Genomic DNA, 27,606 nt, shown 5'->3' on the forward strand with positions numbered 1-27,606 from the left:
CTGGGAACCCCTGATGAGCAAGGCCCCAGCTCTCCGCTGCCCTGGGAGCATGAGCCAAGGCAGGCCATGGGAAGTGTTGCACAACCGGTATAATTTCACCGCATGCTGAATAAATACACTTTTTAGAACTCTTTTGAAGAGATGTTGCCTAATTAATCCTGCAGGGGGTATAATATGTATATTTTTGAAATCCAGTTTTAGCATCGTGCAATTAGCTTTTATGGCCTAGGGATTCTGATTTAAGACATTCTTTAGTTACTAATGGTAATCTGTTTTAATTAGAAATGGAAATGTATTTTAGATCCAAATGTGTCTGAATGGTACAATGTAAAATGATGATTCACAGTGAATACCATTCAAATGCCTCAAGTCTGGTATTCTTTGTACCTTCTGCAGTTTGAACTCTGAGGATCAACACAATGTTCAAACATCGCTCTCAGCTGAAGCATGTGGAGGCTGAATAGATTTCTTTAGGAAATGGAATAAATATTAATCAACAGGGATTCTTTCTAGGACAGCAGAAGGAAAATCATAGCTTTAGGCAAGAAGGAGGCAAATGCTTTGAATGTTAGTGGTAACTTCTGCTCCACAATAGCAGAGCACAGCTCCTGCCAGGGCACAGGTGCTGAGCTGAGAGCAGCATCTTACTTGACTTTGTCTTAGTATCTGAGAAATTACCCAGGCTCAAACATTCCAGGCTGCTTGTGTTGGGGCAGTAGCTGCTCAGAGCTGTGGTGCTGTAAAATTTTATCTGGCAGTGTGTCTAAGACAAGTCTACAGCAAGGCAAGCTCCAGACAAACATTGAAAGGCTGGTGCTTGCTCAGTATTCACTGCAGTCACTTGTCCTGGAGATAGTAAACTATCAGGCAGGTGATGTCTGTGTTTAGATATCTTAAAATGCAGTAACAGGTCACCTGTATTCAACAAAGCCTTTCTGGAATCAGAGAGCCTCTGCTGCTAGAGTAATCCTTGCTGTTGTGTTCAAGTAAGTGTTTCTTTTTCCTGATTCCTTTGAAAGATGGGGCCAAAAGAAAGCAACCACCCAGCAATAGTGAAGATGGCTTTTGTAATGAAAGTTTATTAGGCATGTTGTTGGTAGAGCATTTTTACAGCTGTTTGCCATGAGACTCAGTAATGCAGAAGGGAATGAAGCTGTTTATGCAAGGTACCTCTCCATGTCTCTGCAAAGCTGGATGTAGATTTTTTTTTCCATAAGGAGGCTGCTGGTAAGGAGCAATGATGTTGGCACCATAAAAGCTGTGGGTGGCTCTGTGTGGCCCTTCAGAAGTCACAATCAATCAGTTTCTTAGGACTAGCCTCACTGGGAAGGCTGGTGTCCGGGTCAAGGCACTGGCACAGCTTCAGAAGGCTGAGACCTCGGCAGGGTGCTGCAGAGAGTTCTCCTGTTCCCATGTAGCAGATGGTCCCTAAGACTTCAAGTTCCTGTCCATCTTTCTTGCTGACGCAGATAGAGTGTAGTAGTGACTTTGTCACCTGAAATTTGATAAACTTGTTGACTGGCATCACGGGGAAGCTTCCTCACAGAGCTGCTCCCTGCCGAGCTGTCAAACGAGAAACCAAGATGCAGATCGCGTGAGCCTGTTATATGGGACAGCAAGTGGTGTTCTGCTTTTGCTACTTAAGCTGAATGAATTAAAGCTTCCCACAAGCCTAACTGATAGTCTTGAGTGTGCAGTTAAAAGTCCCTGAGCTGCTTAGCCATTTCCCTGTGCTGTGTTCAAAGAGCAAAGCATCACAAGCACCAGTAATTCTTATCTGTGTGTTTTATTTCCAAACCGCTGTTTGCATTGACTTCATTCATTACTTCTTTTAATTCATCCCAGCCAGTACCTTTGCTGTGAGCTTGTATTTTCTGCTGCTATTTCTGGAGGACGAGGGCGTGGAGAAAGCTGCTTTGGGCACCAGCCCTGGAGGCTGCAGCTGCAGTGTGTCTGTCGTCAAACACCCCAACCTCGTTGTTCTTGGTGGTTACGTGGTGTCCGCTCCTGCCCTGCACCACTTTTGCAACTTATCCTTATTCCGTTCTTTTCTTTTCAGGGGCTGTCAGAGCCTGAATAATTTAAGAGTGAACAAATGAGAGACGTTCATGGAGGACTCTGTTCTTACCTAGGCACAAATTGACAAGCATGTAGATTGCCTTGGGTTTCCACTGCACCTACCACAACTTTACTAAGAGAAAAGTCCCCTTTCCTAGACATCTGTGTCACTCTTGCTTAGTAAAGTTATTCAAGATCAGCGCCTTTGGAATTGGTTGGTAAATGGACAAAGACTTTCTCTTTGCCCGGAGCTCCTCACAGCCTCCAAGTACCAAAGAGAACTCCACAGCACTAGAAAGCAAGAGACAGCTGCTGAATGTTGGAAGCTACTGCATTTGGCAAAAGAAGCTGACGCTAAGATGCACACAGTTGTGTTTGTTTGTTCTGCTTGTTTTCTGTGCTTTCCGAGCCCTCTGTGTGCCTGGAAAGTTTAATGACCAATCCCTTCTTTCTCAACATGCAGTTTTTCTTCCTATCTCAAAAAGCTTTGGGTTCTGTTCTTGCTTTTTTTTTATTTTTCCAATTCCAAGTTTGTCACTGATACTCTTCTGTTGTTTCCATGGAGAATTGTTTGTGTACATAGCCACAGTTGGCTTTGAGATAGGGAGACTTAAATATGATATTCAAATATCATTGTCTTCCCTCCTCTCCCCCCATTTAGCAGAGTGGTCCACCTTGTCATAGAGGTTGCTGGCTTCAAGTGTAAGGCAGAGTTGACCTTAGCAATGATGTCATTTAACTGAGAATTACTTCAAAATTCTTACAGTAGCTCAATTTGGAAGCTGCTGAATGAAGCTGACCCTTGACACTTCACAAAAGAATAAGGCTTGTGTTTTACTAACAGCTGCTTGGAAACCATGTGTAATAAAGTTTGTTTTTGTGCCCAATATCCAGGATAAAAGATGGCATTTGCCGACTCTGGGTACCCTTACGCTCCCAGAAGAGCAGAACTGCTTTGATCAAAGTTAAAAAGTCTGCTTCTATGTGGGTGTCTAAGCATTTCACCGTTCCTTATGCTAAAAGTAACAGTGTACTTGCAAAGGCCAGCAAATGCTGCTCTCGTTCAGCTTCAAACATGACATTTTCCTCCTTGTCATCCCATACAGCTTTTCGTAAAGGTTCAGGGTTAAAACTTTTTTTATGGAACATGCAAAAATCTCCTATCAAAATATTTCAGGGGGCATTTTTGCTTTGTGTTTGGGGCTTTGTTATTTTTGCTGCTAGCGACACTTATTCTGGAAACTTCAGGGTCGGAGATTATTTTATTTTTGTCACAGAATGAGGAGAGTGTAAATACAAAATGTAAAGTAGAACTGAGAGAAGTGCTTCAATGAGTTGTTTCACTACATTGAAATAAATGTTGATTTGTTCAAAAAAAAAAAAAAAAGCATGCCCTTTCTGGATCTTGTTAGTCTTGACTTTTTATTTCCTTTCTTTGCTAAAGAAATGCGTGCCTCTTGACTTCAGCAGTCTGCTCACCCAGCTGTGAGGCATTATGGGAAGGCTGTTCCGATGGGCACTCCCAGCAGATGTTGGACTTGCTGTCACTGTGCTCGGGGCTGGGCCAGGACATGTGCTGGGCACAAACTCGAGGCAAGAGAATGGGTCAATGAAATCAAGTCTGCACAGATACTGCGTCTGGCCTCCAGCTCTGCTGTGTGGAGCAACTGCTTTATTTCTGAGCTTTTCCACACCCTTTTATTCAGGAAAAGCCTATTCTAAAAAGCTGTTGCTTCAAGGTTCCCTTGAAGGTATGTTACTGGCTTGCCTTGACTCCTGTCTCAGTACTTCAGGATAGGAGCTGTCTAGGAGTATCTTACCAACAGGTTGGTGGATTCACTCTGAATATTTGTTCTCTTGTTATTCTTGTTGTGAAATCACAGCGGCTTATGTGGGGGATCAGATGGGGCTCTGAAGCAGGATGAATTAGGCTGATACATGGAGACAAAAAGGCTCAAACCTCCAACCAGTGAAGTTTCCATTGCGAAAGTTTAATGTACTTCTAATGTACCCATAACAGTTGTAAGCTGTTCTGTGGAAACCCATTTCAGAGCAGTACACCCAGAGGGAGGGACTGCAGGTGTTTCAGCTACTCTTCAACTGCTTGGTGCTATGGGGATGAGTTGAACACTTTCCTGAGGGTCTCTTTAGAGTCACAAAGAGATGTTCTGCTTTCAGGTGCAGCAGCTCCTGAGTTAAATGCTCATCTGTAGGAAACAAGACCCTGCCCTATATTCACTTGAGGAGTCATCTTGCTCTTTTCCCCTTGCTCTCCATACGGTCACCACTGATAAAAGCTTAGATCCACATGAAGCAGCAGATACAATAGAGAACTTCTGCATTTGTTCCTCTCACTAAGCACTCTTGGACAGTACTGAAGTCATGTTTTATTTCAGCAGGCTGTCCCTCTCTGTGCCTTCCCCTTGTGCTGTTTCTTTCCCTGGAGACCCAGCTCACTCATTCAGCACGCTCTCAGGATTTCAGTAACTTTTCTTGCAAGGTCTCTGGGGACCATGCGCTTCTGTCCTGTTTCTCCAGGCTTTTGGTTTTATCTCACTCTTTGAAACTTTCCCAGAACTGCAGTGACTTTTCTCTGACCTCCAGGAACTACAGCTCTTGAGCCCTGACACTCCGACTGGCACAACGAAGACCTGGAGACTACTTTGGGATGTCAGCTTTCCCAGCACATGTTGGATGGAAGCTGCATCTGAGCAACACCAGCTAAAAATAAAAGCTATTCAACTGAAGCTAATGGCAGGTTGCCACAAGTTATTGCTCATTAAAGTGAATTGACAGATGCTTAACTTCGGCTAATCATTCCCTGCTGCGAGATCGGCCTGGTATGAAGCGTACTCAAACGTGGGAAGGGGATTCACAATCACTAAATTTAGCTGAGGGTATGATTTCCTCGGACTCCCTCTGTAGTTAATGGAAAGAGAGAGGCTCCTACGGGGTGTGTCCCACTCTGCATCGCCCTTGGGCAGAGTGTGCACAGCTCCTTGACTGCCGAGAGCAGGAGGTGAAGCTGCTGCCTGCCACAAAAATGAGTGGCTCCAAGTGACAGTGTTTACTCACCCCAGCTGGGTCAGTGCTTGTTTTCCTCACATTAGGTTTCAACCTGGAAGTGATGATCACAAAGCTGAATATTGAAGCCAACAGATTTGTGACTGTTTCCCAAAGTCAAAACCCATATGCAGAATCCCTCAGGAGCATCCCCTGCTTCGCAGTGTGGTTAAAGGGAGTTCTGGAGATCATTCCCTATCTCGAAGCAGCTCTTCTTTCATATTTCCAAGAAATGCCAGCTATTCAATAGCAAAACAGTGTGTTCTGAATGTTGTGTGATTAATTTAGATTCTAGTCCTTTTTTTCCCTTGTTCTTTTTGGAAGTTGGTCATGTTTGCATGCTTGGCAGTGAAACAGAAAGTCAGATTTTGAGGTTTTACATTACAGTGATCAGAAACTTTGTCCAATATGTCTGCTGCTTTCTCTATTGGACTAGAAACTTTTTTATAAAATATTTAACTCCATACCATTATTCTTGAGTTTGGACAGAGGTAATTTCATCCATGTAAATGGAGTTGTGAGAATCTTGCCAGATTGATTTGTACCTTTTGATGTTACTTCCAGCTTGAAGCTTGAAATGATTCTCCCAAGACACAAACAGAAAATTCAGTTGAACGTTTTCAATTTGCTCATTTCCAGGAGATTATAAAGTTAGGGAGAGCATTTGAATCTCTGAACAAAATTTGCATTTAGATATCAATGGCATCGTTTGAACGTGTCTTTACCCTCTGGTGTGAAATCCTCTCCTACACGGTCCCATCTCATTTTTAGCTCGAGCTGCAGCACGGGGCAGGTCTGTGGTTGGACACGTGTGGAGGGGCTGAGCGGAGCTGGGAGCAGATGGGGAGCCATGGAAGTCTCCAGGGCACGTTTTGCAATTCCATTGCGAAAGTTTAATGTACTTCTAATCTAAAGGGCTTTTCAAGCCAGTTGTCCTCTGTCTTTGTCTGACATGGGCACTGAAAATTTCCTTGTTTTCACTTACATTCTTCCCCAGAGCCTGTTTCAGAGGCAGTGTCTGAGGAGACAACTTATCTGTTGACATTAGAAGTTGTAGGATACATTATTTGCGTTGTTAAAACCTAGTGTTTTCACTAGAGGAATAGCTGTAAAGTGACTTTGTATTGTCCTAATGTTCTTGCCTCCCAAACAAAATCCATGCCAGGTTTTACAGGCAGAATGGGCTCCAACACTTAAACCAGGATCGGTACTGTCATCTGCTTCAGCCACAAAGTTTTGTAACTCTGACTCGTGCCAATAAAAACGTTTCACTGAGCATGTTTTGGACATTTAATACAAAAGCACAGAAAAGACCAAAGGAGCAGTGTTCATACCTCATTCTGCCATGTTTGCATCCATCAGGTAGAGCTTTAGTCCTGAATCCATTGAGCAGATCCAAGGGGGCTCTCAAAGCAGCATTTCCCAAGGGGTAGTATAAAGGTTCAAGAGGCTGAGAACTGTGACCTGGAACCTGCAGCCTGGATGATCATGGAGGTGCTCTTGAAAAGGGCAGGAGAGGGTGCATTTGATGGTTTAGATGGATCTTGTTTGTTTAGTGTGAAATACTAACACAGAGGCTTTGTTTGTGCACAGGATGAGTCTAGATGATTCCTGCTTTCCAATAAGTTTTGGGATGGAGATTCCCATTCTTTAGGAAATTTACTCAAGTAAAGACCAAGTCTTTTACCCACATCTGATTAAATTCTGTCTTTGTCACAAGTGTTATTTTACAGGAACCACTAAATGTGGAAAATGGGCTCTGTTGAGTGCAGCAGAGCTGATTTATGTGCCCATCAGTCAGATTGCCATTATTGGCTTTCATTCACAAGTGGAATTATCTCTGTAAAAAAAACCTGTTGATTTAAATGCACATGCTACTAGGACTTCAGAGTTCCCATTCTGGCTCATTTTTTTTGACGTCTGTGGAAAAATCCTTTTCTCTCAGGCTGTTTTTCTGGGATGTAAATGGAGCCATAGATAAATCAGAAGAGGATTCACCTCATTAAAGCAAGACTGTGCCCTGCTCTAGTCTCCTGTTTTCATAGCTATATTCTGTATTATCTTCTGGTTATGGACACATATTTCTTTCCTATCCTTTATGACCTGTCATTATTATGTATCTAATAGAGAAGAGTAATGTTTTGTTCGGAGTTGCTCTGAGAAGCCTTTCCTTTCCCTGTTAGAGATCTGAGGTCCTGCAAAGGAGTCTGGTGCTGCCTGAGCCTGATCAGGCAAACCTCCCCTCCCATGTGTGCTCTGGGGAACAGGGAGGTAAAAATAAAATGCCTTGCATTTATGTTCCAACAGTAATTCCTACTGACTCAAATGACAATATTACTGTGCCTCTAAAACCAGGTCTAAGAAATTTTTGTTTTTCTTTTCACCCAAGGTTGCACAGAACTGGAACCTTCTATTTTTCAAGTACAAGAGCTGTGCTTTTACAGATGTCTGTTCATTTGACCAACAACAACAAACATTTCATGGCTGCAGCAGTGCAAAAGCTCTGAATGTTAAAGCCCTTTGGTCTGGCTGAGTATCTCTCACAGTCCTCTTGCCAGAGGTTTCTTGGAGGTTTTCTTAGGAGTGTTTTGGAAACCATCATTTCTTCTGTCTGAATGAGTGGTTTGGCTAGGAAATCAATCTAGCCACATGAGTCTGCTGATCTCCCTACACCCATTTTGCTTCACCAAATACCTTTTTTTAGATGTGTGTCCTGGGACATTGGTGGGAGGACAGCTCCTCAGGGCAGACCCGCTGCAGTGTGGGGACAGCTGCTGCATCTTTCCCAAAAGCTCTCTGGCTTTTCTTAAGCAAACTGTGTTTCCAAAGAGCTCTACTAATGCAATTTGAAAAACACAAATGTGCTAGTGTTTTGCAAGAAGAGCATGGTAATGTGTCCTCCTCTTCCACTTGATCCACCTGGTGTCTGGGTCTTGGGCCAGTATTGAGTGTCATGATTAATGTGTTTGTAGCCATATGTGCCGCAGAAGCGGAGCTCACATGGCTGAGGAGGTTGTCTGCAAGATCTTTCCTGGCAGATTTTTTTGTGTTTCATGTTTCTTTCTCTCATTTTGTGAGCTCTGCTCTTCCTTGAGCTCCAGTCCTTCCTCTGCAACCATGTCAATGTGACCTGCTTTATGTGCAAAGGAAATCATTCTCAGCAGGGTTGGCAAAAGGCAAATGTGACTTGCTCACAAATGTATCCAAATTTGCAGTTCCTTTGGAAAAGAAGAAAAGGTTATGAATATTGCGTGTGGACTCTCAGTGTGGCTTTTTGATACTGCGTGTTCGGTAGCGGAGGGAATTGGGATGATGGGATGGGAGTGCTTTGTACCAATGTAGGGTGTGGGCAGAGATAAGCACCTACCATCAAAGGGCTCTCATGGTGTCTGTGGAGCAGGGAGATTCATGCCAGCCTTTCTCTCCCACCTCCCTGCCTATTGCCCAGCCAGCAGAGACTGCCTTACCAGGCAAGATAAAGCCATGTTTCCAGTCTTGGGCTGCATAGGCCAGGCAAAGCGTGGGCTCTGTCCCAGATGCCTTACTGTGCTGAGCCAGGGCAGTTCAGCAAACAAGGAGAAAGAAGGGGACTTCATATCTGACAGTTGCATGGCATGACCAACATGTAGTAACTCTTTGGTAAACAGCCTTTTTCATCACCAAAGGCATGACCTTGAGCAGGAAAATCCAGAGCCTTTTTCAGGTGGGATCATTTGACGGTGTAACAGCCTCCCTCTGGAAACCTGGGGGTTGGCTTTTGTCATGGGTGATGGCTCTGAAACCCTGATGTTCAGTCTGCAGGGGGTTCCTGGCTCTGGGTGTCAAAATTATTGCAAACAGGCAGGGTGGGCTGTGGGCCAGCTTGGGACTGGGGCTGTTTCTGCCCACATGCTGCCTTCCTAGGAATGACAGCATTACTGACCGTCACTTCCCCAGGACAGCTGAGCAAAGAGTGCCATGGCAGGAGAGGTGCTGTGTGTCTGTCCATGCCCCAGCTGCAGCTGTGCTGCTGGGGAAAGGAGAGGGAAGCAGCAATGCAAGGGCCTGATCCTGCTGGGAAGGGAGGTCCCTGCCCCTTCACAGCCATCGAGGTTCCTGCATTTGGCCCTGCCTCAAGCCCACCAGGCTGAGATAGGATTGCCACCTCAGGAACAAACCCTTGGGGTTGTCTCAGGCTTCATTAGCCTTCTATCAGCTCCCTTCCCTTACCAAACGTTAAATTGGCAAGGTGCTGTCGACTGGAGGTGGGGGGTTGGACTGCATTACTTACAAGCTGTAGTAAAAAACTCTCTGTACCTCAGCTGAGATGTGGTGAGATCAGCTCATCCTTGGCTCTCCTCAACCTCCCACCAAGCCCAGTCCCCAGCAAAGGCAGTGAGTCCATGATACAGCAGCTTCCCCCAAATCATCCTTGGGATTGGCAGCCCCGCAGAGCCATTGCGCAGAGCCATTGCTTCCAGCGTTTTTCCTTCTGACTGCAGCCCATATCCCTTTGCTTCAGTAATTCCCAAAGTTAATCCTCCTGCAGCAGCGGTGGCACTCCTCTCAGCAAAGCCCCTAGGCCAGGAACCTTCAAGCTTCCCCCACTGCCTGAGGGGCTTTCAGTGCTGCCAGGGGCAGCGAGGGCACTTGGAAAATCAAACCCACCATCGTGAAACCCCGAATTTTGCTGACGCAAGGCGCGCTGATAAACTCGCAGAGCATCACGTGGAGCCTGCGAGGGAGAGCTATCCAAAGCCTATTGAGTGGGAGATAAGCTGGCCCCTGACAAACACTATCTTGCACTCGTTGATTTAGCACTACTTTATGTACATGATATAACATCAGCAGGAGCTGGCTAAACACAGGCCTTTTGGAGATAAGTCTGCTACTTTGCCCTTACAGAGGAATGCCAGAAAATCCCCAGCAGCTCCAACTGGGATCAGCTCCACCTGGAATCTGTCCTCCTCCCAGTTCCTCTTGCTCTCACTCCTGTTGTCAAAAAGCAGATGATTGAGATTTTCTTCCTGTCTGGAAAATGAACTTTTGACTTTTTCTCTAGCTTATTAAAATTATTCCTGTATGTTCTAAAATTTAACTTTTGACCTCAGGTATGTAATAATTTATTGGTTCAACTTCTGACTGATGCTGTGTATGGCTATAAAATATTCTGACTCTAATAGTCTGCATTGTGCAAGCTGGCAGACAAGGCAGGATGCAATCTCTGCTCCGTGCACAGAGAGCTGCAAGCAGCAGCTGTGCCCAGAGGGGATATGATTTCTTCATGCAGGTATCAGGAGCTGGCTTCTAAAACAATACAGGTAATGATTCTCTATGAGAGTAGCTCTTGCTCAACATCTGTACAACCCAGCATCTCTAATTGTATTTATTGCTGAACTGAGAATATCTGGATGCACCAGTCTATTTTCATGTGTGTTGTAACTTAGGTTTTTGGTTTCTGCTGGGACAGATAAAAGATTCAGTGATAACAATGTAAAAATGTTTGATAACATCAGCTGGCTCCTTTCTGATGTACAGCCTGAGATATTTCTTACAGGAGTGCAACAGTGTCTGAATTTTGTAAAAAAAAAAAAAGAAAATCTTCATCCTAAACTGTGTGGGATTAAACATCTCAGTCCCTGATAGGGAGGGGAGGGAGTTGCCTTGCCATGGTTTCAGAAAGTTGAAAGCAGGTCACTTGTTCCTGAAGGGCAACTGGGAAATCTTTGAGCAACTTGTTTGTTTTGGTTTTAAAGCCTTACTGACGTTGGCACATCTTTGGTCTGTTGCATTTGGGGGGAGTAAGGAGGGTTGCAGCCCTTTCTAAAGTGCCAGTCTGAACATGTGTATCAGTAACTGAGGGTGGATGTCATTCAGCAGAACCTCCTGCTTCCATATAATGAAACTATTTTTTAGTTTTAAGCCTGTCTTATTAAGAGTTTACTTTGGTTTGAACAGTTTGTCGTCTTTTGTAATTGTTTATTCCAGTTGCTTAGTTCTAGGGAATGTGTGAACTCTTCTGACAGATTGCTTTCAGAGGCAAAGGAGATAATTTTAAGGTGCTTCAAATGTTAATAATCAGTCTAACTAAATTATTTCATTGGGGTCTGGAACCAGCTGAGAAACAATTATGGATTTGGAACCTGACAATGTGTTGGTGTCTGTCAGGTCTCCTGTAGTAATCTACTTTTTGTGCTTATTTTCTTCCTGGCAGTTCACAATGAAATTGTGGGAGGAAGCTGAGAAATTCAGCACTTAGCATGAAAATCAGGCTTCCATAAAAAAAACCTGAATAAAAACCTGCATTTAAAAAACTTCACCGTCTGTGATCTTTCATAAGGACAGATAGTGTGGTAGGAAATAAGAGAGGTGTGTGAGATTGTGGGAAATGCCCATTGCAGGGCATATTCCTCTCTCTGCTGTGCAATAAAGTTTGCATAAAGTCCATAGGTCACAAACCCTTTCCCCAAGGCAGGCTGTGTTCTCATGCTCAGTGCTGCGAGTGCCTGACGTGCCCTGGGGAGCAGAGGGGTGCTGGAATGAGCTCTCACCTGCGCCGTTTTCTTGCAGAAGCATATTCAGTCTCTTCCAATGACAACGGGGGCAAGTCTGACTCGGTGGCCAACTTACAACCCCAGCCATCCCTCAACTCCATCCAGAGCTCTCCGGGCCCCAAGCGCTCAACCAACACCCTGAAGAAATGGCTGACCAGCCCCGTGCGCCGCCTGAACAGTGGGAAGACCGAGAGCCACATCAAGAAACAAAAGAAGGTGCGAGATGGCAGGAAGAGCTTTGACCTGGGCTCCCCAAAAACTGGAGATGAAACCACTCCTCAAGGAGACAGCGCAGATGAGGTGTGTGTTGGTGTTTGTTAGTGTTCGTTGCAGGAAACACCAGACCGTGTATCTGGGATATTCTCCTCTGTGGGGTGTGAGTCATGCTTGAGTAAATGCAGTTCCCTTAGGGTCTGGAGGGAACAGCCTGTGGTACATAAAATTGCAATGTTTAAAGCTCTGTTGCAAACAGCTTTTCATCCAAAGAGCGGTAGAATATATAGGGAACAGCATTTCACAGTTTGCATATATTATTGTCCTTTGAGTAGGTTTTTTTAATAGCCAATTAGAAAGCTGCCAGGGAAAGAAAGGAAGTTATTCTTGAGCAGCTGTTACCACTTTTTGCTGAGCTTCATATCACCTTTATGCTACAATGGCAGTGTAATTCCTTAATAAAGGAAAATACTCAGAGAAATAGCCATGTTTCTGTTAAATCTGCTATATAGTTACACCTGCAGTTTTTCTGCAGGCATGTTCTCCACCAGAATGGCACTTTCCTGATAAAGTGAATGAGGAATTAATGCCAAAAATGCAGAAGATACTAACTGAACATAAATAGAGAAACACATTTTTAAAATTGTACATTGAACAGTTCTTCCTTAAATGAAAAAACTACTATTCTGTCAGCACACAGATGTAGCTGCCTTAGCTGCATAAGTGACCAGTGATCTATAAACTGTATTTCTGTAAGCCTTAAGATGCACCAGGATTAAGCAGAAAAACCTTATGTGTTTACTGCTTCTCTTCCATTACCTGCAATTCCCTCCATCCAGCAAAATACTGAGCTGAAAAGATAAAAAATGCTGTCCCTGTTTCTAATTATATTTAACTTTTCTTCAGAAGAGCAAGAAAGGCTGGGGAGAAGATGAACCAGATGAAGAGTCTCACACACCTCTTCCTCCTCCTATGAAGATTTTTGACAATGATCCTACCCAAGATGAGATGGTAAGACCTCCCCTACTATATAATTTTTGTGTTTAAGTGCATTTCTCACATAGCTATATCAGAGTGGTTTCATAGTGGTTTTCTAGTATCAAGGGCCTAGACTTGTGGTTGTAAGAGTCTCCTATGTGCAAATCATAATCTAATACCTTTCTCCGAGTGGATTTACAAACGAGTGGATTTTGCTGGATAAGCAATTTAGCCCTGGCATCCCATCTCATGACAGGTCGATGGTGTGCCTGTGCTGTGTGTGATCAGAAAGTCCCTGCAGACCGATAATGTGTGTTTTCTACATCTCTTTGAAAAGTGCTGTTGGTGTCTGTCTGTAGCAGTAGAAATGGTGTTTGGTGGCACCATGCTGCTGGTGGTAGTTGTCTGACATGAAGTCAGAGTTTGCTGTGGTGGTTGGCCCTGTGGCTTGCAGAGTCCTGTCTTGGACTCGGGGTAAGAACCTGTGAATATGGCTGAGACAGTGGTTTGCATTCACAGCCAGTCCTGTCTGCATGTGTCCCCCCACCCTTTCCTGGTGCTGTCATCTCCCTTGTAGAAAACCATCCTCCTGTTCTGCAGTTTCCTGCTTTCCTGCTGGCATCTGTTTTTAGCACTGCCACTTCTGTATCACTGTCCTCTGATTGTAATTGCTGCAGGCAAAGAGGCAAGGATAGGGGAGATTAATAAATTGTCAGGAAAGAAAAACCAAAACAACCCAGAATGTTCCTGGGGAAGGTTCAGGCAGAAGTTTGGAAATACAGAGAGAGGAGGATGTAAATATTTCTGGGACTCAAGGAGCAGAGTGATGGAGTAAAGGATTCGGGGGCTTGCTGCTAATCTGTCAGGAAATGTTATGACATTGTGGTGGCAGCAGGAGCAGAAGGAAGCAGCTGGAGCCGTGGACTCCTGCCCTCAGAGTGCTCTGTGTGCTGCTGGCTGTCTGGCAAGGGGCAGAGGCGAAAGGTCGGCGGAGCAGAGCCCTGGTGGATCCATGCCCAGCACAACAGCAATTGCTCCTGGCTTGTTCCCCATGGCGTTTAGCTAAACGTTTGGGGCTTAGTTTGCTTTTTGATTTTGGGGACATGGTTTTATTTTGTGTTTTGTTTTAAAGAAAAACAAAACTGCTGCAGCTCGGGTCACTGTTTCTGGTGTCCAACATGCCATGTGATTTCAGTATTTCTTGAATACATTTCTGACAGCATAAATGTTGTGGAACTAAGCTGTTTTCTGCTTCAGATGTCTGAGCTTTACAGAGTGTTTTAGCATCCTGTTTCTTCACCCACCTCTAAAACAGAAGATTAAATAGAGCAAGATGCATCTGAAACTCTTTTTTTTCTTCTGTTTTTCTTGCCCTATTCAACCTTTGTCATGGGGGTAAAAAACTGAAGCCCATAGGGTCCTGGATTTCCTGGCACAGGAGCACCGTATTAGCAATGCTTGAGCCATGCTGGAGCTGAAAGCTCCTTAATGGTGTCAGTTTGGGCACAGTGGCCTGCTCATGTCCTCCCTGTGTGCTTACAGGCACAGGCTTAGGCTGCACCAGCAGCAGCAGAGTGGGGGCAGTAGCTGTGGTAAGTAGGAGAGATGTGCATGTAGGGGGGGTGGCACTTTTCCCTGAGTCCATCTGCCAAGGAGCAGTAATCGTGCCTCACTGCTCCTGGAGACTCTCATAAAGATAAATTGCAAGATCTCTTCATATTAGAAATTCTTAATTTGCTTCCTGAGAAATAGAAATACCATCTTTCAATTTACCCCACTCAAACCAGACTCCTGTCGATCTCAGAAGTTTTATTTAACCCCAGAATTCTTGTAGGCAGCAAATGTTTTCATGCTTCCTTCAAAATCCTGCAGTTATTTACTTTTCAGAGACATTGAGCAATTTCAGTTAAAATAAGTGAGAGCAACAGCTGTTTAGTGCCTCCAAAAATTTGACTCCTCCTGCTAGAATGGTTATGTTTGGCAGTTATCATCAATGTATTTGTCCAGTATCTCTTCAAAGTCCTTATTTTCAGTCTTTTTTTTTTTTTTTTTTTCCCTAAACACGTCTGTCTGCATTGCAGGTGAAACAGGCAGGCTGAGTTTTTTACATTAGTATGAGATTCCTGCATTACCAGCCTAATTCCTCAATTACCAGCCAGGTTTCCTGTAGTTTTTGTTGTTGTTGTAATTAGAACTGTTGATTAGATGTATTATTTGTGGAAGACAAGTTGATGAGTAGCAGTGTGTTCATGTTTCTGCTCTGTAACAAGGCTTCTGGTTAGGACTAATCTCCTTTGTCTTTTTTTTTCTTCTCCTGGGGATGTGTCACTCAACAGGAGCAACCTCCCCAAAGGGCTGCTGAAAGAGGTGGCTAGCTGCCCAACTCCAGCCATCACATTTGCACATCTCCCTCCCCAGCACTGTTTAATCTCAGATGTGTGTTCGTTGGCACCTGCACAGTGACTTCATTGAAATAGCTGCCCTCCACAAGACTTTCATTAAGCAGCTGAGAGATGAATAAACTTTTTCATAATTTATAAAATTTTAGCCATGCTTTAGTCCGTGTCAGCCTGACAACAAAAGGGCTTGTAGTTTTAGTCAGTGCTTGTATTGCCTTCAGAAGAAATGTATATACAGGTGAGCTAATAAATCCCAATTCCCATAGCTGTCAAGTGGGTTTGGGTGTTCAGACTGAGGTTAGGACAACAATCAAGGGGTGACATGCCCTTGTAGAGCAAAAACCTTAAACTAAAACTGAGTTTTTCTGCCCTCCTGTGCCAGGTACCCAGGAGAGATGAGATATGTAGGGATGTTTTGTCTCCACTGGTTGCTGAGAGGGGACAGAGGAGTTACACATTTTAGATAACTGAAGTTGCATGAGTGGGAGGTGTCATCTGAGTTCATTTGGAGTTGCAATTGATCTGTGGGGAAGGGATGGGGGTGGTTTGTTCCCCCCCGCCTCCCTCCCCTATTGCCTGTAACTCCTTGTGTCCCTTGTGCTTAACTGCCTTTATTAAATATGCATGTATGGGGGAGGGGGTAATTTCTTACATCTGCAGTAAGAAAATCAATCTTCTGGAGCCTGTAAGACCTTAGACGGCCTTAGAAGGAGGAACCAACTTTAAGAGTACTGTGACCTGTTTGTAAATGAACTTCAGTTCTTTGATGCTGTTCCCTGGTTCCAGTCTTGGAACTGCTGCAGGGAGATGTGCAGCCAGAAGTGGATGGCAATTCCACGCTTGTCTGACACAGCAACACTCGCTCACCTGACTTGCATGTGTCCCTCTAACCCTTCAGCCCCCTTTCCACGTTCCTTCTCCTGTCTTGGAAGCTTCTTCACTGAGCACTTGGTTTCCTACTCCCTTCTCATCCTGCTAACTTGCTTTTCCTTTGCCACCTGGTGTCTTGCAGTCCTCTTCTTTGCTAGCTGCTCGACAGAGCTCCTCCGATGTCCCAACTGCTGCGGATCTTGTCAGTGCAATAGAAAAGTTGGTCAAAACTAAGCTGGTAAGTTTAGTGTTGTGAAAACTGTGTACACAACAGGCCCGATGTGACTCTAAGGAAGGGCTTTAAAGGCTGCCTCTTGTTCTGGTTTCCTTGCTTTCTACCTTCATCTGCTCTGCTTTTATTAACCCTGTGTGCTCTGTTTCTCAGTAGTGCCCAGTATTTTGCTCCCCTGTGAGACGAAGCCTACATCTCACATAGGCTCTGCACTGCATAGTCAAAAGTCACTTCTGGAGTAGGCTTTGCAGAGCGTGAGCTACTGTACTGTACACTTTCTGGGGTCTTGTTGGTATTCAAATGTTACACAGTGGGATGTTTTGTTTGTTTTATTTTAAAGATTGTTCTGAGGCACAGTGAGTTTTACTACCCACGTGAATTTGTTTGGTGTTCTGGTTTCAATAAAAAGACCCTCTAAAGAGTAGAACTGCTTGAAGTACCATAGCTGTGCTTTAATTGTGTCACTTTTAATCTGCCTTGTCAAATCTTTCTTGCAGGGAGTGGAATAAGCAATAAAAATGCTGTGGGATTCATTTGTTCAAAAATTTCAGTATTGTGTGTTCTCCCTGCTGATCCCATGTCTTCTGGACAAGGAGTAAATCCTGTTTCATATCTTGGCTTCTTTTAAGTTTTCCCTGAGCAGTTCAAAAATGTTAATGTCAAAGCTAAACCTTTTTCTACATGTCCCAGGACCTCTAAAATTAGCTAAATGCTTTCTCTGAACAAGTTTAACATAATTAACAAGCAGGGATGATGAGCCTACAAAGGTTCATTTCCTTACATCTACTGGAACGATGAAAAGAGTAAAAAAATTTTTTAAATCCCCACAGTGATCATTAAATTACTGCAACTCTGAGCAAGCATCTTTATCTAGTGAATAATTTCAGAAGGTTTTGGTATTTTCTCAGTTTGAGATGTTGGTACGGGAAGAGAGTCAGCATTCATAGGGTGCTTGATAAGGCATGAGTGGTAAAGGAGCTCTTTGTGGCATGGGAAACCAAGAAGGCTATTCCCAGAAAATTCACTTAAAATAGTTTTATTCCATCGAGGGACTAACAAACTGAAAAGTATTTCATTAATCTGGTTTGACATATTTTTTTGATGATATTTTATTTTCTCTCCCCCACATGCAGTCTATTAGACTATTACAACTACTTTCAAGGGATTTGGGGCAAACTTTAATTATTGTGGAATGTTACTATGTGTCCATCTATTTCTTTTTGTGTTTTATTTTACTACAAGAATCCCCCATTCAGCTTTTGGCAGAGGAACTTCTAACCACGTGTAGCCTAACAATGGTCCTGATTGAGACATCAGGATATTTCCAGGTTGATTTGTAATAATTTGGAAGAGTTTTCTTTTCTCAGATCTACTGGAACATCTTTTTCCACCTTCTAACAAGAGGATGACAACTCTGCTTTAAGGCTTTTTTTGTGGGGTCCTACATCAACCTAAAACTAGTTTGGTTGTGTTTCACGAAGTCCTGCAGGAGAGTGTTTCTGAATACTCTGTAGTGGTGGTTGCAGAACTGACTTGAATACTGATGCTGGAGTTCAAGGAAAATGTTTATTCTGTTGTTCTTTGGGGTTTTTTTAGACCCTTGAAGGAGGATCTTACCGAGGAGGCTTAAAAGATGCCACTGGATGCTTAAATGAAGGAATGACACCTTCAACTCCCCCACGAAACCTTGAAGAGGAACAAAAAGCCAAAGCAATGAGAGGCAGGATGTAAGTTGTATTACTGGTTCTTTCCAAAATATGTACCCAAGGGGGACACACAGCAGCACTGCAGGAATACTTTGTAGTCAGTGAGTGAGTGTGGAACTGAGAGTAAAACTGTGTTCTGCTTGCATCTGTTTTTCTTAACATGTAAAAACACTTCATAAAAGCACTTCCACACACAGGAAGCTCATCTTCAATCTAAAATGTAGAGCTTTTACACCAGATAGCAAATATCTATTGCTGTAAAAGCCTCTGAAGAGCTCAACAGGTATTACTGAGATGTGTGCATTGGTAATTACTGCACTGCCAGAGGTGAAAGCTCTCAGAGGGGGAATATGTGGTTGACCTTATTAGGTACCTTTGAGAAAAAGAACAGAGAATCCCTCTAAGATTTTTTGATAGAGATATTTTTTGCCCTCATTATTAGCATAGGAAGGGACAGGATTCAGATGCATCTGTGGTGGAAATGTGCCACTGAAGAAAAAGTTCCTTTTGAGAAACCCTCGTGTCTGTGGTAATGAGAGAAAAAAGAAGTGGTGACAGCTCATGAAAGTTGTTTTTTAAAATTAGCTGTACACTCCCTTAAATTTAAAAATAATGCTTATTCCTTCAAAGCCTATAATGATTAAAGCATTTCTTAAATGTGTGTTCAGCTGAAGAACACAGAGAACTGGAGCAACGGAATCAAGAATTTTATGAAAGAAAGCTGAAGTAGCTGTTTTCTTTGTATCACCTCTTACACCAACAACAGGAACTGCAATGATTAATCAAATGGTAGATTGAGGGGAGAAGTAACATTCCATACAGATCTCATGGGAGTGTGGTAAGGTGAGAGATGGAAGAAGAGCATCCCATTTTAGGAAAGATGCCAAGTCAGAGGAGAACCAGGAGGTGGTTAAGAATAGAAGAGGAAGTAAGAGCAGTGTCACAGGTCTGTGAAAGCCATCATTTGCTCCTGCAGTTTGTTGTAGGAAGCCAGAGGAGAGATACAGTGAGGAGTTGGAGCAACTCCCAGCAGCAGACAAGGACATGACACTCCTGCATGTGTTTCTGAATGGGAGAAGTTTTCTACAAGGCAGCTGTCAGCCTTCCTGCCGGGAACATCTCTGCCCATGACTGTCTCCTGAAAGCTCCTCAATATTGCAGGATCTGGAGTTCCTCTGGTGGCAGTTCATTAATTAGGTGACTGGCAGCTAACTGCAGGTTGCAGTTTTAGTGCAGAGACCTCTGCCACTGTAAGAAGAGCTAGAGGAACGCTTCTGGCAGGGACTGGCAGCCTATTACGTGCAATTAGTAGCTGCCAGAATTCCTAAACACCAGGATGTTTAGGAGCACCTGCTAGTGGCTTTCAGCACTAGACATCTGTCTCCCCTCCAGCTCCTTTGTGTCTGCATTCTGTGTCTCTCCAGCTTGCTGGATTTAATTCCACAGTCATGTGAGGCAGCTGATCTCCCAGCTCGAGCTATGACCCTCCAATCCCCACAACACAGCAGCTGAACCCTTGCACAGTCATGGGCAGCAGTGTCCTGTGTTCCTGGCAGCAAGTGCATGCCAGCAGTTAGCCCTGGTGTTAGGAAACTCCTTATTCCATCAGGCTTGGTTGCTGCATTTCTGTGAGCAGTAAGACAGTAGTCTCATTGAGCGTCATTGTTCCGTATAGGTCTAATAGGGAGTTTCCAAGATATCCAGATATTCAGACTCAATCAGAAGTGAGGAGGCTCTAACCTTGCTCCTGTTCATGCCAGTTTAAATACAGCTGTGTAGTCAATAACTGCTGGTGACCAGCACAATTTGCAAGCAACTCCCTGCCCTGTTATCAGAGCAGGAGATGAGTGAACTTGAATTTTTGTCTACATGCATCTTAGAAACCTTAAATTTGGGAGTACTTCTAAGGTGCTGCATCAGGTAGGCTTCAGAGAATGAGTAGAGATGGTCAAGGTTGATTTTCCTGCTTGGTAGGAAGAGGGGGAACAGAGGGAACCCTGGTGCTGAATTTAAGGTAAGCAGTGGAGGTGCAGACCCTGAGTCCTAGTAGAGGTGTAAATTGGCAGGTTTTGTCTGTTCACCAGAAACCTGGCTGCTGCACTGATTTTTAATAAACACACACCTGCCTGCATTTCCTGCAGCATTATGTACTACAGGTACCCGCTGCTTCATTTTTAGAGCAGAACTTGGCTGGGTGGATCCTTGCAGTAACCTCGTAGGTAGGAGAGGTTCTCTCCCATTCCCTCTGCAGCTCTCTGTGCTTGTGGGGAGCAGTGCAAACAGAGGTGGTGCCAGCTGGAGGGTCCCCTCCCAGCCTTCCTCTCCAGGCAGAGGGGACTGTGGAGCCTGTCCCAAGGGCACGGGGGTCAGGCAGCCTGAGGGGCTGTGCAGCACATGCCTGCTCAGGCCACATGCTGCTGGGAAAGAGCAGCCTCTTGCCTTTTGCCCTACACGTGTTTGCTGCCCGGGCACAACTTGGCAGAGCGCTCCAGAGAGCCCAAGCGTCTGGTGTGGCTGCTGCCAGCCCTGCCTGCTGCCAAGGGGGCTGGATTTCACTCTCAAACCAACAAGAAGCTGTTTGACTTTTTTCTGCCACATGGCCAAAATATCGCCTCTGCTTTGTCTGAGCAAGGGATATGTTGTGAGCGCAGCAGGAGCAGGATTTATTTTCTCAGTAGCCTCTCATAACTAAGTCTCTCCTTGCCAGTTTGGTTGGTTTTCCTCCCTCCAGGTATTTTAAACCAGGCTTTATCTTAGCACTGTTTGCCCTCAGCCCTATCACTTCAAGTGGGTCAGTCTGGTGATTGATGTGGACAGAGAAATATCAGACATGAAAGCACTTCTCTATCTTGTTAGCCTTGTTACTGCTGTAGCAAACTTGAGGGCAGATGGAGTTTTATTTGTCATGTGCCAAATCTATGTATTGGCATAATTGAGAGACAAACTGTCTGCAGCAAACTGTAACTTTTTGAAATTGTCCTCAAAAGAACATTACGTGATTAGTCAGTTTGACTTACAAAGGAGGGGCTTTTTTTAGCTTGCTGTTGTTTGCATGCATCAGGCCTTCATTAGATGACTCCCCTACCCAGCTCTGAAATCAGAGTTAAAACATTCGACACCCACACACAGATTACCTACTCCGAAAGATTAAGCTCTCAGTTATGACGGGAGAGGGGCTTTGTTTTCCAAGTGTTTGAAACTTCCAAACTGAAATGTAATTGATGAATCTTGGGCAAAGCCAGATGGACTGGAGCAAGAAATCCTCTCTGCTTGCTGCAAAATGGGTCAGGACATGTCTCCATCGTTCTCAGGGGGCCTGCATAGGGGATGGGGAGAGGAGATCAGGGAGGGGTAGTTCAAGGTACAGGCAGCTGTTTGTGCTGCTGCTTTTGCACCATCCTGGGATGTGGTGGGGGAAGAGGGATAGCAGGAAAGAGTGGTTAAGAGATTTGAAATTCCTCTGACCTGAAATGTGACATTTTTGTCTTTTACATTCCACTGAGCTCTGAATGAAGGGTGAATTGTGTTACGTGATCTGGATGATGATGGGGTTTTATGGTGAGATCATATGTGGTAAAGGAGCAAATGGTAACATCAAGGAGTATGGTCAAATTCTTGTGTGTTCTGTTTTAATTTAGGTTTGTCTTAAATGAGCTGGTGCAGACTGAAAAAGACTACGTCAAAGACTTGGGAACTGTTGTGGAGGTGAGCTGAAGCAAACCCTGCTATGCAAAATGTTTTCCCACTAAAAAGCACCATGCTGACAAGTGACAACAACAAAAAATACAGCATGAGAAACAAACTGCTTTATTTTGCAGTCTGCTTCCATGGTCCCCTTCTCATGTTGACAGAAACAAGAAGAAATGCCTTTGGAAACTATTTTTGTTTCCATCTAGTAAATGTTGTATTTTAGGTTCAACTCCAGTGTGCAAAGGTTTTTCTTGGCTACCCTGCTTGTGACAAACTCTTTTGCTGTAAGGAGCCTTGGAGGCATTGGTGGAGAATAATTTATGATCCTACCCCTTATTTCATGCTTTTCTTCCCATCATAGTGGGTAATGTGAACACATACTTTGCTTGAGTTTGCACCTGGACTTGTCCTGTGTCTGAGTACCTTTCCAGAAGCTGGGCCTGGAACTGTGTTGAGCTGCATGTGTGACCCATGGATCATTGTTTTGCAGAAAAGCTTGAGATAAAAGAGAATTTGGGGGTTTTTTACATTAAAAACCAGTCCTTTTTTTGCATTAAAAAACAGTCCTTTTTTTCATAAGCTTCAACTTGTAAAGATCTGGCTGATCTCTAGGGATCACCTGTCAGGTCTAACTCAGTGCAGGGTTCAGGTTTTTTCCCAGCAAGGACTCAGAAGTGGAGACGTGGGATTCACTAGTGGCATTCACTAGTCCAGGGAGAATTATCAGTCTATCTAACAGTGATTTTCAACAGTTTCCAAACTTGGAAACCTTTGTGTTATGTTCTGCTTACATCGTGCACCACTGGCAAACCTGAGAGGGCTGTCATGCTCCAAAGGCTTACAAAGAAATTCTCAGGAGGTGTGAGAAATCCTGTTCTTGTGACTCTAAACTTACTGCTTGGCTTTGTGCTCCCACAAGATACTCATGATGATGAATGGAAGAACTCTGTGCAGAGTCTGATGTCTTCCTTTTACCAGAGAAGCCAAGAGCTTGACAAACTACTTTGTTTAACTTTTATCTTACAATTGCACTTTCACTTCAATTACATCTAATAATGGTTTGTGTAAGTATTGCAGATATTCCAAATAAATCCTTTAAAGTTTTCTTTTAAGAAAACTGTGTAATTTAAAGTATCTACTTGCTTTTCTGGTTTTAAATTGTTCAAAAGATATTTTAAGCATTTTCAATGTAAAATATCTTGGCATTAAACTTTTGCTTCTTAAAAAAAAAAGTATTTGTGTTTCCCCTTTAAATGAGCCCTTTGCTGACCACTGATCCTTAATCGTAAAGGGCTTCATGAAGAGGATGGAAGAAAAAGGAGTTTCTGAAGATATGAAAGGGAAAGACAAGATTGTATTTGGCAATATTCACCAGATTTATGACTGGCACAAAGAGTAAGTTTTTGGTTTAGTTCCTCTTTAGACACCTTTCTAACCACTTATCCATAGAGGGTTGGGCTATGTGGTGTTTGTATGTCTAAACTGCTTTTAATTTAACATCATCAGGTTATTCAGGGCTGAGCTGTCAAAGGATGCTACCTCTCTTTAGATTGTCTCTGTTGGTTTGTGAGTGCTGCTTAATAACATCACAAATCCTGGCTACCTTGAATCCTGAGATGTTCTGATTTATGTGCTTTTAGCCACAGTTTCTCAGTACCCTAAATCCTGATACAGGGCTTTGTTTACCCAGCCAGAACCAGCACAACTGCCTGATGGAAGGCATCAGGCCTACCTGAAATCATTCTTCCCAGTGAAAAAAGAGCTTTGGTGTGGGATAGCTTTGCACTGCCTGGCATCATGGGAGGGTGTTTGTCGTGCTGTCTGTGATCACAGGTACAGCTTTATGCTGGCTCGAACACAGTGCCAGCAGTGCTGGTCAGTGTGACAAGGATGCTGCACACAGGAGGCTGCCCTGTGTCAGCTCTGTGCTGCTGATGGCTCTGCCACTCTTGCTGGGGAGCCCCAACAAGAAGCATCACTTGGAGAGGTACCACTGTGGTCCATCCACAGCTCCTGAGCTCGTAAGTATTCCCAGCATCGCTCTCAGAGAGTTGCTGCTTGTGGGATATTCACTGAATCTTCAGAAAAGCTACTGGGGCTGCCATAATTGAGTTTCTTGGGTCACAGCTGTAGCCTCAATGTATCCTACTGATGGGCAGTAGCAGTGCTGGGAAGTCATGGTTTCCTTCCTGTGTCTCGTGGATCTCAGCAACATTTTCACATGCAGCTGATTAGATCATTAAGGCTGACCATACCAGTGGTATTTGGCTAGAAGGGTGATAAAATACAAATTCCTTCAAGATCCTTCTTACTCTGGCATGCTTTGGCCTAGTTGATGCTTTTGGCTCTGAGTTAGGAACTCCATTCCTTGAAAATCTTACTCCTACAAGTAGATTTTGAAAAGCTGCTGGAAACACAAACCCTGGGCCATTTCCCCTGTAACTCTGTGAACAATGTCTTGCAGTATGGTCATCATTTCAACTCTGCCACTCACAAATACTCAGCAGCTCCAGCTAACTAAAATTTGAGCATGTATGTGTAGATGGACATTGGGCTGGAGCTTCCTTCAGCTCTGGGTATTTCCCTCACCCAGGAAGCACAGTATCCTTGCTGTCATGTGTCCCACAGGTGCTTATCTCATGGCCTCAGCCTGTCCTTATGTCCTGACAGATGACTTTGTGAGCACAGACTAAAAAATGTCAGAGGAAGCTTCACCTTATGTTGATACCAGAGAATGAAGTGTTTTTACCAGTGCCATTCCTTGATTAAGTGTGAGGATAGGAGTTTTCTGTAACACAAATGGAAAGATTCCCTATTTTTAGTTCTGTATATCTGGGTCAAGAAGTCTATTTAAATGCAGATGAATGTAGCATTTATAGAGGATTGGATATGGAAGCAGCTGTATCTAACGGTAGAAGTGGTGATTTTTAATTGGGACATCTGTCCAATTTGCATCATTTTTTGAGGTTCTGGGATTTCTTGGGACCAGACCATTGCAAGCATGTCCTCTCACAAAATCTTGCTACTGTAGCAAATCCATGGAGGCATTTGAGACTGAAATCCTGAAATGAAAAAGAGGAAGATCATGGACAGGGCAATTGTTTGGATTTGCCTACCAGACAGAAAAATCTAGCAGTGTGTCTGATGTTTTCACCTCACTTTTAGGCATTCCAGTATATTTTTGATAAGGGCATTTGAGCTAGAATGAATGACCTCCCTGAAGCTGCAAGTCAAGATAGAGATGGTGTTTATGAATTACTGTGACTATCATGAGTAACATGTCTATTTATTATGAAATTAAAAACAGTGACAAACAGAACATATCATAAGTTCACCACCAAAACGTATTGATTTGTTTATTCAGGTGGAAACATATGCAGTCTCTTTCATGTTGACCAGTACTCCAAACCTGCTCATGCAACTGAGAACTCCTGGTTAAAGCTGGAATTTTCATAAGCTGAGTTTTCACAAGCGTTTTGGTATATGGGAGAGTTTTACTCTGGGAGTTCTCAGTGAAGGAAAGCAACTCCTGCAATTAGATAGTGATCAGCACTTTTTGAAAATTGAAACCACAGTGAAGAAGAGCAGACAGTTTGCAAGACAAGACCTCCACATTTCACAGCTCTCATCTAATCATTTAGAAATCCCACCATTAAGGGCTGAAGCTAGTTTGCTGCTGGGATGACCTAAAGAAGTATTCTGAAGTGTTCATATCCTTTCTTTCAGCTTTTTCCTGGCTGAACTGGAAAAATGTCTTCAAGAACCTGACCGTTTAGCACAGCTTTTTATTAAGCATGTAAGTTTTGTTTTGTTTCCTGTATCTAGTACAATTGTCTTTTAGGGTGTGATGGCTCCTTCTCAAAAACACCTGTTCTTGTCGACTCGATGCTTTCGCATGTCTAAACTGAATTTAAGCATAAAGTATCCCTACAGTTAAGCATTTTCAGTGGGCAGCTGGATTGCACTAAAGCATTAATCATTGTCTTCTTGCAGACAACTTACTTGGGGGGCAAAATTGATGTGGCCAAGGACATCTGCCAAAATATAATTATGGCAGGTGCTACAATTTACATGTTCACGTGATATTAGCCAGAGTATAACTCTAGAGGAAATTTCAGACCTGTCAGTGTGGGTGTAACATCTCTCACTGGCCACAACCCAGAAAGCTCCCCTTGCCTAAGTGCAGCTGTGGAGGACAGAACCAGTTACCAATTTTCTTTCCTGCTTTAGAGAATTAAGTCTTTGGTTAAACCAAAAATAAGGAAGACCAAGCAGAACATCATAGCAACTTTCTGCCACCTTTTAATAACAGAAGGGTGGCCAATATCTCACGTGGCTGCTGTGCCTCTTGCCTTCACAGGAGCGGCGATTGCACATGTATGTGGTGTATTGCCAAAACAAGCCCCGGTCTGAGTATATAGTAGCTGAGTATGAAACGTACTTTGAGGTAAGCACGGCTCATTATGCATTACTGCTGCTTGCAGCTGTGAGTCCAGGTCAAGGAGACTGTTCTGTAAGCTGTGGGGTTTGCCTAAAACAAACTCCTGAAGATTTTGATACTGCACGTGCTGCTGAGGTCTCTGCCATACAGAGAAAGTGTTACTATTTAATTGCTTTCAAATTCTCATGTTGTTCATTTACAATAAATATTTAATTCAATACTAACTGTGTGTGGCCCTCAGAGTACCACAAAGGCACTGATTTCTGTCCCAAATAAGACTTTTAAATCAGTAGTGTACAAACAACAGGGGACCTAAAAGCTGTTGGAGCTGGGTGGTGCCTCTCATAAATCCCCAGCAATCTTGTTTCAAGAAGGCTTTGGGACCAGACACATTGTGATAGTAATGTGAAAGAAGCATATTTAACAAGGGAAAGATGTTTCCTTTCACCCCAGGGCAGGAGGCCTGTTCTGCAGGACTCACTTGTGAACTAATCCCCGCTGCAGTGGACAGAGTGACCCTCAGACCCTGCAGGGCTGCTCGTTCAGCTCAGAGGGGGAGGGATCCTGTGCTTTCCAATGCCTTCAGCTCGGCCACGACTTTAACCCAGGCCTTGCCTAAATAGGATATGCCAGATTTTTAAATCCTCAGAAATTCCGTCTTGCAAACAAAAGATTAAGAACAGACCAACTTTCCGTGGAAATAAGTCTCTGCTGAGACATTTTATCATGTTGTCTGTCTTACTCTGTGATTGTTTGCAATTGTTTTTAATCCTCATTTTTTAGGAGGTTCAGCAGGAAATAAGCCAACGGCTGACCATCAGTGACTTTCTGATTAAACCCATTCAAAGAATAACTAAATACCAGCTTCTTCTCAAGGTGAGTGAAAACATACAGTTTGGATTAAACTGTAGTCTGCATGTTGGGTTAGATGCTGTTATTTTAAATCAGACTTAGACTTTAACTGAGGAATAAATCCATCAAATTAAGAGGAAAGAGGGGTCTGCTTTCTGGGCATACAGTGACAGAGGCCCGCAGAAAATGTCCAGAGAGCAGGAGGCCACATCTGTGTGAGTTGTTTGCAATTTAGGATAGTAAATAGATGATTTTTTTTTTTTTTTTGCTTTTGGAATTTTTTAATAGAAGGGTACACTTCAAATAGGAATTTTTTTCCTCTGAAGTTTCAGAGCAAACTCTCAGTTTTTTTAAAATTGTAACAAAGATACACAAGTGTATTGCTAAAGTCTGTCTTTGGTGCTGAGGCATGCTTCTAGTAAATGCTATAGCCTCCATTTCTGAATGTCTGTCTTCAAATTAGCTGAAGAAACTTATTTTCAGAATATTCTGTTGTCTTAAAATTTGGGGAGCTCACCCCAATTTTCTTCCCAAGGAGCCTGACCACTTTGGTTTATGCTGACTTACCCAT

At 43.6% G+C, this 27,606-nt stretch overlaps 1 protein-coding gene across 17 annotated transcripts in view; it reads left to right on the forward strand.

The window, feature by feature from the left end:
- KALRN (kalirin RhoGEF kinase) overlaps positions 1-27,606 on the forward strand; it is a 503,525-nt gene that overhangs the window by 434,626 nt on the left and 41,293 nt on the right. For 15 of the 17 annotated variants that reach the window (XR_011152025.1, XM_069021109.1, XM_069021107.1 and 12 more), the window contains 8 exons: positions 11,671-11,954; positions 12,774-12,878; positions 17,943-18,073; positions 21,691-21,757; positions 23,034-23,137; positions 25,469-25,538; positions 26,103-26,189; positions 26,967-27,059. Coding sequence is in view for 16 of the 17 variants with exons in the window: in XM_069021109.1 (XP_068877210.1) it covers positions 11,671-11,954; positions 12,774-12,878; positions 17,943-18,073; positions 21,691-21,757; positions 23,034-23,137; positions 25,469-25,538; positions 26,103-26,189; positions 26,967-27,059 (941 nt within the window). In the remaining variant the exon portion in view is untranslated. Of the gene's footprint in view, positions 1-2,059; positions 3,383-11,670; positions 11,955-12,773; positions 12,879-17,942; positions 18,074-21,690; positions 21,758-23,033; positions 23,138-25,468; positions 25,539-26,102; positions 26,190-26,966; positions 27,060-27,606 lie in introns of those variants that run through there. The other 2 variants (XM_069021111.1, XM_069021123.1) reach the window with 2 other exon arrangements.

This window comes from Aphelocoma coerulescens, chromosome 7 (genome assembly GCF_041296385.1).
Source record: "Aphelocoma coerulescens isolate FSJ_1873_10779 chromosome 7, UR_Acoe_1.0, whole genome shotgun sequence".
Lineage (NCBI taxonomy): Eukaryota > Metazoa > Chordata > Aves > Passeriformes > Corvidae > Aphelocoma > Aphelocoma coerulescens.